The sequence below is a fragment of the Symphalangus syndactylus genome, chromosome 7, assembly GCF_028878055.3.
Source record: "Symphalangus syndactylus isolate Jambi chromosome 7, NHGRI_mSymSyn1-v2.1_pri, whole genome shotgun sequence".
Taxonomy (NCBI): Eukaryota; Metazoa; Chordata; class Mammalia; order Primates; family Hylobatidae; genus Symphalangus; species Symphalangus syndactylus.
In genome coordinates, this window is record NC_072429.2 from 89,757,021 (window position 1) to 89,767,060 (window position 10,040).

The 10,040-nt window shown below is 35.2% G+C and overlaps 1 protein-coding gene across 3 annotated transcripts in view; it reads left to right on the forward strand.

Annotated features, from left to right (window-relative positions):
* The window catches only part of LRRC69 (leucine rich repeat containing 69), a 138,553-nt gene extending 129,269 nt beyond the window's left edge, over positions 1 to 9,284 (forward strand). For all 3 annotated transcript variants that reach the window (XM_063643425.1, XM_055286733.2, XM_063643426.1), the window contains one exon: positions 8,912 to 9,284. In XM_063643425.1, the coding sequence (XP_063499495.1) occupies positions 8,912 to 9,022 (111 nt within the window). In that variant the 3' untranslated portion in view covers positions 9,023 to 9,284. The remainder of the gene's footprint in view (positions 1 to 8,911) is intronic.
* Positions 9,285 to 10,040: the final 756 nt, after the last annotated feature.

The window sequence follows — 10,040 nt, forward strand, 5'->3', positions numbered from 1 at the left end:
TATACCCATGCTATGGAGTCATAGACAGAACAAAAACTACTTTGGTGGAGGCTTAAAGGTAACTTTCCCAGGGGGTGACATTTAAGTAATAGAGTTTCTGGCCCTCATATTAACTTTGTGACTTGGTTTTCATTGTCTCTATTCACAGCTGAGGTAACTAAGACTAAGCAAAGTTAAGTAGTTTGTTCACAAATTTCAAATCTATCAAGTAAGAGAATTAGGACTTTAGCTTACATGACACCTCCTGATACCACCTTCTGTCTCTTTTTTCCTGCACTAGAACATGCACATTTTCATTTTGAATCATAAGAGAATGTGCAAATAAATTTATTGGTTGATGATGATACAATTACTCCCAATAGCTATCTTTGTATATTTGAAACACTGTCATGTGAAAGAGAGATGAGGCTTTTCTTCTGTCGACTTGCAGAGTAGAAAATAGAACCACTGGCCATTCAGGTCAGATAGATAGAACTTTCTTACAGGATTTTAAACACAGACACACACACACAGACACACACAAACACACACACACACAAACACACACACAGACACACACAAACACACACACACACACACACACAGGTTAGCATCAATCATCACTGAGGAAACGAGCTTGGAAGCAAGAGTAGGAAAATAAGGAGATTTGATATCTATATAATTTCACTTTAAAAATTAGAATACATTTTTATGAATTAAATATGTCTGAGGGCATTATAAAAACAGCAACATAATGGCATAAGAATATAGCATGGATTAAAAACATAATGGTTAAAAGAGAAACCCATTAACTAGGATCTGCACCCTTTGAATGTCCTAGCTAATGGCAGAAAATGTTCAAATATTGAAAAAAAGACAATTTCAGATTGAAAAAGCACATTGAGTGCCAGACAGAACAAACAAGAACAAATCCATACATAGACACATTTTGGTAAAACTGTATACCACCAAAGTTGAACTATTAAGAGCTAAAGATGAAATGTTAAGAAAAGAGAGATCATCTACAAAGCAGCAGCAATGAACTGACATCAGATTTCTCAGTGACAGTAATAGATGCCAGAAAAAGCAATGGCATACTATTTTCAAAGCACTAAGGGAAAATAACTCGAAATGTAGACTTATATGTGTAGATACATTGATAGGCAAAAGCCATGGGAGCGTCAGAAAATTATTACAAGAAAAATTTTTTAAAGGAAAATTGTTTTGCTTTTAAAAACCGTTGATTCTAGCCTTATTAAAATCATTAAACTAATAATATTTAGTAAGTATATGATAGTAAAAAGTATATGACAATGGAATTAGAATAAGTGTATACAGTTTGTTAATCATGCTAAATAAATTTAAGGATGCTTAAAATATTTAAAGATTGATAAAGAAAATTGAGATTTGAATATATATTACTAGATGTTAGCAATTAAGAAAAATTTAAATGCTGTTCATAGGTTCCTTGTTTCCAGAGTTGAAACAGAGTGAAAGCATGCGCAGAATACTTCGGGATGATAATCAGATTAAGCACACTGGTAAACAATTGCTTTTATATATCTCTAAATTTTTACTTTAAGTAGACAGCAATTATACAAAAAAAATTTTTTTTTTTTTTGCCTGGAAGCCTCTCTTTCTGTTAAAATTTTTTAAATTTGTTAATTGTCTCTTCAGAAACTAAACTTAGAGACTGCTGACCTTTAGAGCAAATACTTTATCAGGAAGGGAGAACATATTTGATAATGCCAACGTCTGGTTGCCCCTGTTGTGCTTTACACAATGTTCTGCTTCTTATGGGGTTTACACTCAAAGGAGGGAGACACTGGATGATAAATGGGTCTTTATTCTCAACATAAAACACAGAACAATCAAATATCAAGTTGTAATTGCTTCTATTCAGGTCAATGTAAAATTGTGTCATGCTTGCTTTATGAAATAATGAGATGAGGATTGGAAAATAGTCAAACAATTTTATTCAGCCTCAAATATCAACCTTGATCATAATTCATCCAGATGCTTTTGTCTTTTTCTAAATGCTATAGTTCTGCCATCAAAGTTGAGTTAGTCCTTAGCAATTACAAAATGATCAATAATTTCAACGTAGTTATTTCAATATTAGCTCCTAATGATATAAATCTTTGAAACAGCAACAAAAAATTATCCTTTTTAGTCACTACTAACTTTGTCTGTATTTGAACAATGACTTAGACCTAACCTAGTCTCATAAAATTCTTTCCAAACACTTGAGTGATCCTGTGCCCACGATATGCATTTAATAGTTTTCATTTCTTATAGTTTCGTTAGTTGAACTTAACATTTCCCCAGATTCCTTTAAAGTTGAATAGTTTAGGGAGGGAATGGTTTGGAACATGAACTCTCAACCCTGTATTAAATGATGTAATGTAATTAAAACTACCCTCAAAAGAGATTAGGCTGAGTAGGTCTCCCTATAAATGAGTGAAAACGTTCATCTACTTTATGAAAATAAATGAAAATTTGTAACTTTAATTCCTTTTTTATGACAAGCTGCCAGTAATGAAACATAAGATTACATTTAATAATTTTACTCATTACTTATAAAGTAAAATCTTACTTTGTAGTAAAAAGTTATTACTGTTAAGATACCACTGACATTCATTTATGAAACTGATCATTTCAACCAGTCAACTGTGAAAATGAATGTAGGTTTTAAAACATTTATGCCGTGGTTAGTCAATTTAATGTACATTAGGTACTAAGAGGATCAGAAAGCATCACATTTCTAATTCTAAACAGCCATGAAAGTCATAAGTATTGTTTAGAAAAATTAAAATTGATATATGTATTTCTTATTGTTTTATTCCCAAAATAGCAAAACAATTAGAGTATAAATGAGCTCATACACTGTGTCTTGATTACTTTTACTCCTATGAGAACTCCTCGAATACTCCTACCCTTTCGGAGAACTCTCCCTTTTGTTCTCAAACTGCTGGATACAGTCACAGTAGTATTCTGTATCTATAATTTTTTTTCTTCTAAATAATCTTACATTTTATTCAGCTTTAGTTTAGTTTTCTGAAGCTGTATACCATCAAAATGTTGAAAATTCCTTGTGAAATTCAGAGGATATTGATTATGCAGGGGGTGCTGTGGGAGAGCAGGACCACTGTGTGGGGAGAGAATGCTGCTTAGCTGGCTGGCTGGAACATGACGGGATTTTCTTTGTGGTTTCTGTTCTTGTCACAGTCCAAATTGCCCTAAGGGTGGAATGACCATATATGTATCATTTAAGCCAACGTGCTTTTGAGAGTAAAAGTGGATTTTATTAATAGCTGTAAAAACAACAGGAAACCAGGACTGTCCTTGGCAAATCCCAATGTATGGTTACCCTTGCTAAATGGAGTAGTTAACTTCAGAGCAGTGCTCATGTCACTTATCACTGTGGCATGGCAGTGATAAATTATATTTAGTCATTCCATAAATTTTTGAGGGCCTGCTTTAAGCAGGGAACTGAATGCTAAGTACAATGAGAATAAGTAGGGGACCTAGTCTGTCCCAAATGGTTTAAGATTTGAGTTTAAATGCTAAAGAGGTAAAAGATATTAGCAATAAAATCTAGATCTTAAATGAGTGATAGAGACCAATTGCTTTAGGATTCAAAGTGGAAGATGAGATCACTGTAGGTTGTCTGGTTTGGGAAGTGCCTAGAAAGACAGGACTTGTATATAGCCTTGAAATAGGTGGAATTCAGATACATGGAGAAGAAAGTAAAGAGGATGTTTTAGGAGAAGAGAATGGTAGGGAGAATAAATCATGTTCATAGGGCAGTGAATCAGTTAGGTTGGTCTGTGGATAGGAGTGGCAGGAGGAGACATTATTACAAAGTTGAGGTCACATGCCATGCACCTGTCAAAGGATTAGATTAAGTAAGGGGTTTGAACTTGATCTTGTTTGGAAATGAAACCCTACTGAACATGTGGGGGAAAACCGGTGATATATATATATATATGTGTGTGTGTGTGTGTGTGTGTGTGTGTGTGTGTGTGTGTGTGTGTGTGTTTTAGAAAGAGTCACTTGGCAATAGGGTGCTGGCTTAATTGAAGTTTGAAGAGAAGAGAAGCTGAAGATAAGAGGCTAGAGTGGTTGCCTACTGTGGGTGTAAGGTGTGGTGGTGGAAAAGCAAGGAAGGTAAGTATCATAAGGAAGGAAGGACAATATAAATTGTTGATTGACTGAGCATGGGAAACCTCTGAGGGGTGTGAAGGAGAAGGAGTCCAGAAGGGAGCTGGTTTGGGAGGCAAGACCCCAAGTTTTATCTTAGACATGTTGAGTTTCAAGTGATGCCTGGATAATTCAAGTTAATATGTTTAACCCTCAGTTGGAGACAGACTGGCATAGAAAAGAAATATACTTCTTCAGTATGTTATTTGAAAACATGTGCACTTTCCAACAACTGTTCATTCTTCTAAACCATTCTGTAGTTGCTATTAAACTATAATAGAAATCCTCGTTAATGAAAGAGCCTGGGAATCATACAATGACTAACACTAATCTATAATTTAGTGAACTTAGATTCTAATCTTGTCTCTACCTTGAAATGTGAGGCCTAAGGTAAGTCATCTACCTTCTTACTATATCAGGACTAATTTCCTCATTTGGACAATGAAGGGATTAGACCAGTCTCTTCTAGCATGAAAATGCGTTGATTCCATAAGCAGGGAGGGCTGCCATTGTTATGCTTTTCAAGTCCTGCTAATTTGGAACATGATAACAGTATTAGTTTTCCATTGAAGCTGTTAACAAATTCCCCAAAGCTTAGTGACTTGGCAGAAATGTATTTTTTTTTTGTTACGGTCAAGTAGATCAGAAATTCAACATGGGTCTCACTGGGCAAAAATCAAGGTTTTGTGGGCTGGGTTTCCTTCTGGAGGCTCCTGGGGAGAACCATTTTCTGGCCCTTGACAGCTTCTAGAGGCCCCCCATATCCATTGGCTCATGATTCCTTTCTTCCATCTTCAAAGTCAGTATTGGCAGATCTAGGCCTTCTCATATCACCTCACTTGGACCTTCTCTTTTATCTCCCTCTTCCACTTTAACAACTCTTGTGATTACATGGCTCCCACCTAGATAGTCCAGGATAACTTCCTTATATCAAGGTCCTTAATTTAACCCAACCTGCAATGTCCGTTTTGCTATGTGAGGTGACATGCATATTCATGGATTTCAGGAATTAGGATGTGGACATCTTTGGGAGGACATTATTTTGCCTACCGAGATACCTTTTCCTGAGAAAACAAGAAACCGTCTTATGCTTTTTTTCTATTCCTTGTGCTTCATATAATATTGAAATCTTATCCAAACTTTTTACTGTGCCATATAAATATATATTGCAATAATTTTTAATTTCTCAAAGTTTAAAATATGGCAGTGATGGTTACCAATTATGTTGAATGATTTTTAAAAATTTCTCAATTCTACCATTCAACAAACATAAAACTTAGCAAAGAGTAATATTTGAATTTAAAGTGGAAAACTACTTTTTAAAAAACATGTAGAGAATATAATCATGTGTTTGTTTGCTTTAGAAAATAATGCAAATATTAATGAGTGAAAAAGTAAACTGTATTATAGCATTTCACTTTTTAAAGCTTTTTGCTAAAATGATATTTTTTCAAAATAAAAGCATATATAATCACAGACCAACTCCTTTTCCTATTCACTGACCTTGGCTTGACAGAAAGGATATTTCATTGAGTGTTTTGATTTCTATCTATAAACAATGACAAAAGCAGTATTTGTCTTTGACAAAATCATGAGGTTTTGTTAATTGAGGTTTGTGAAGAGAGGTCCTCTATAACAGGAAGTGTCTTTATTCCTTCGTAACATGCTTGTTTCAAATGGACATATGTCGTACCAGTAGAAATAGTTGCAATAATGCCACAAACAGAAATACAAATTTAAAAGGGCAGCAAGTGGTAAGGTGGTACGAGAATTTCATGTTATGCAAACATTCCTAGAGATGATGAATCTAGATGGAAAAGTGTAATACCAAGGAATTATGCTGAATTGTTTTTCTCAGTTAAATTTCTAGAAAACAATTCATAGCCCTGAAAAATGTTGTATAAGAAATAGAAACTATTAAGTTAGAGAATAATCACCTTCAAAGTTTCATGTTTACTATAAAACTAACAACGGGCATTTATATATAGACTTCTAAAAATCTCACCAAAATATTCATTTTATTCTAATTAACTAAACAATGTTTCCCCCAAGAAGGGGAAAGAGGGACACAGACACTTTGCATTCCTGCTTGCAGTACGAGCCAACCTAAACTCTGCCCATGCAATGTCCTAATGACACAAAGGAAATGGCTAAAACCACACTGGAAATAGAAAATGCCTTTAATACTTTCTATTATAAACTTTTCACCTCATGAATAAACTGGACAAAGCAAATCAGATGTCGAACTTGTTTCCTTAGTTTATATTTGTTTGTTTCTCTAACTTCCTCCTCTTGGTTCTTGGCTCTATTAATTGTTCAGGTTTCTTAAAGAGGAGCTGAGGAAAATGTATGTAGCATGGGTTATTTTCAATAGTTCTTTAGTTCTAGCTGAGATATGTTACAGAGGTAGGCAGGATTAACTGGTTGGGTGAGATGGTTGTCTAGTATATGGAAAAGGAAAAGACCATATTTAGCCTGTCTTTTGCCATTTGTTCTCCAACCACAATTTCATCACTTAATCATTATAATCTAGTTAGGGAATCAATATTATATCTTATATAGTAGATTTAAAATATTATATGTGTCTTTCAAAAATACTTATGAAATCTTTTTATTTCTGGACTAATGTATTGTTGATATCCCATGATTTAACATTTTATGGTCTATTTATAGTTTATACTGTATTGTTTCCCCAATACAATGTGCACATTCTTGAATTTATGCTGTCATAGTTCACCCTCCCCAAAATGTCCTTTTGGTTTCTCTCCAGGCAGACACATTCTAGTCAACCTTCAAAACCCAGCTCACCTTTTTCTGATATTGTGAAATCTTGCTTAATATGCAGCCTATGGTGTCTCCTTTCTCTGCACTCATATAGAACCTATGTTTGGGCTGAGCCATATGTTTCTATTTGTGTGTGTGTGTATGACTATTGTCTTTCCAACTAGATGCTAAGATTCTTAGAGGCAGGGATTGTTTGCTGGATATCTTTGTAGCCTGACACTTTGCCTAATGTGCAGATTTTAGGTAACTTATAATTTGTCAGGACTCTTGGTTGCAAATTACAGAAACCCAACTCATATACCAACTTAAGCAATGAAGAAGGTCCAGGGATAAATCTGGCTGAAGATTTTGTCATGTCCAAACTAGGTTTCCAAATTTATCATCAGGAATCTGTCCTTTTTTTATTATCTCTGCATTCCTTTGTTTTGACTTTGTTTTCCAGTGGCTGCTGCCTATATTGTGTCTTTTGGGAGTAAAGGGAGAGCTTCCCTTCTCTCAATAGATGCAGAGAATGTCCTGGGGCTGATGTTCATTGGCTTCCTTGAACTGTCTTGCCTTAAGTGCTTACCCCAGACTGGTCACCGTTGTCAGAGGGAAGCAATTGAGTCATTGCCTGTGCCTGAGTTACATGGTCATATATTGAGCCAGGGAGTGAGAAAAGTTGCTCTCTCACTCCCCCAGCATATGCACTGAGATTGGAAGAGTGGTAGTTGCCCAAAGGAAAAACAGGGCTTTTGTGCCAGCACAATGGGAAATGGATCCCAGATAGGAAAAACTAAGACATCCACTAAGGAGTTCAGAGCCTGTTTGATTCATCAGTCAGAACCTGATTGATGAATTAATATCTCTGTAGGAAAGAAGTTAGGTTTGTAGATATTCTGTACCATTTTTCACCTTTATCCAAAATATTTTACGGTTAGGATAGTGCTGTGTATCCTCTAAGTGCTTCACAGCCACTGTTGGAGGTGGGTGTGAAGGGGATATGACTTATGACTTTGGCTCCATGCTGATATATCACCAGGGTTAGAAGGCTGTTACTCTCTCAAGGATGGATCAATAACTGTGCTTACCTGTCTGAACCTTTCAATAGGATCTGAGTTCTTTTGTGGAAGAGTGAACAGATCAGCAATCAAATCTCTCATTGTGGGTTGTGATGGTGTTGGCCAAATGGTTTCATGGTAAAACTAAGTAGCGTTATCAACCAGTTAAATATTTCCCAGTTACCAGTTTTGGAAATCTTTTGGATTCTCTCACTGAGAGCTGTGTTGATTTCAGAAGATGATTATAAAACATAGAAATGGTAAGCTTTTGAGCTTACCATTATTTCAAACATAAATGGTCAATATATGTACACTAAATTGGCTAACAGGGTTTTGACTGCTTATTTTGTACACTAAGAAGTGAGAATAGAAATATTTGAAGTACAAAAATTTAATTCATGTATTAGGCAACTTGCATGAGACCCAGCCAGTGAAGATCTTAATGAATAGTGCAGACAGTGAACAAAGAATTTTAGGAAGATTAATTTCCATGGGAACTGCGTGCTGGACAGGTAAAACCAAGATGCCCATTAAGAAGTTCAGTACATATTTGCTGATTGATCAATTTAATACCCCTGAAGGACAAAACTCAGGTTCATGTAGATTCTGTATCATTTTTTCACCTTCATTTCAAACACTTTATGGTTAGACTACATAATGATATGTTTGAATTAAAGCATACATAATCTTTCATCATTTGGATTTTGTTTAGCATTTGAGTATGACTTTCTTAGCTAGTTAAGTTTGTGTTTTTATGTGTGAGAAAAGAGCAAATCAAGCATAAATAGAATAGTGCGTCCTTTAGAAATCAATGTTCTGAAACCTCTGAGAAAGCAAATATTTATTTTAATGAAAAATGTTTATTGAACACTGCCTAAATTTTATTTTTAATCTTTACTTTTTAGGACTGGAAGATAAGCAAGAATCTGCAGCTGGTGCCTCTCCAAGTATTAATTTGTTCTTACAAATGTTTTACTCAACGTGACCCTAACCTCTTTGGAATTGCTCAGGTGTAGAACAGGTGAGGTGCTCGTTCATAGCCTCACTCAACTTGCCCTGTCAGCTCTGCATACACAGATTATGCCCTACTTAAGATACCATGCTGTACCTGTTCTCTTTGTCAACACATTAAATAAAGGAAGAAAAATAATTCCATTATAATGTTCCCAATCTAAGCACTACAATCTGCCTTTAGCTTGCTTAGATTCTAGGTGTGCTTTTTTTGGCTTAAAAAGGTAAAAAAAAAAAAGGAAAAATAAAGATTTGTGTGGCAAGTGAGTTATTTTTTCCTGCTGTTTTATGACTACCACTCCCCTTTTTCTAGGTGAGTATTAAGAGACTTTGATGGGGAAAAGTATTTATCTTATGAATGTTTTGCAATTGAAAAGGAATCACTGTTTTGTGCTAGATAGTCGTATTACATTTGTGTGATTTCATTTGAGGCACTAATATCTACTGACCTTCACAGAAAAAATGAGTAGAAGCCTGGAAACTCAGGTTAGGTAACCCCTAATATCACTTTGTGACTGTTTTTAATTTTTTTTTCTCGTTTTAAAAAAACTTTTTACACGACAAACTGCCGAGGCAGTAGTGCAGAAATGAGAACTGTGCTTATTTTCCTTGAAGGACAACAGAAAAGTAGAAAAATAAGTTATGAAAATATGTGGTATGCTTTGCACAGATCAGTGGTTCTTGGAATTGTGTTCTATTCAGCACCATCCACAGTAGTTGAGAACGTGTTAGAAATACAAATTATCTGGCTCCACTCCAGAACCACTGAATTGGAAACTTTGGGAGTGTGGCCCAGAAATCGCTATTTTAACAAACCCTCCACGTGATCTCTTTGCATGATCTAGTTTGAGAACCACAGGATAGACTTAGATAAAGCTGCTGCATGTTTAGAAAAGTGAGAAATGTCATCATAATTTTATATTTAAACCCCACCAGAAATCTATTTCTTCTTGTCACTACGTATGGTCCTTCTGGTGGAAAGCTGAGTGGAGTCTCTCATCTTCCAGGTAGTTATTATCAGGT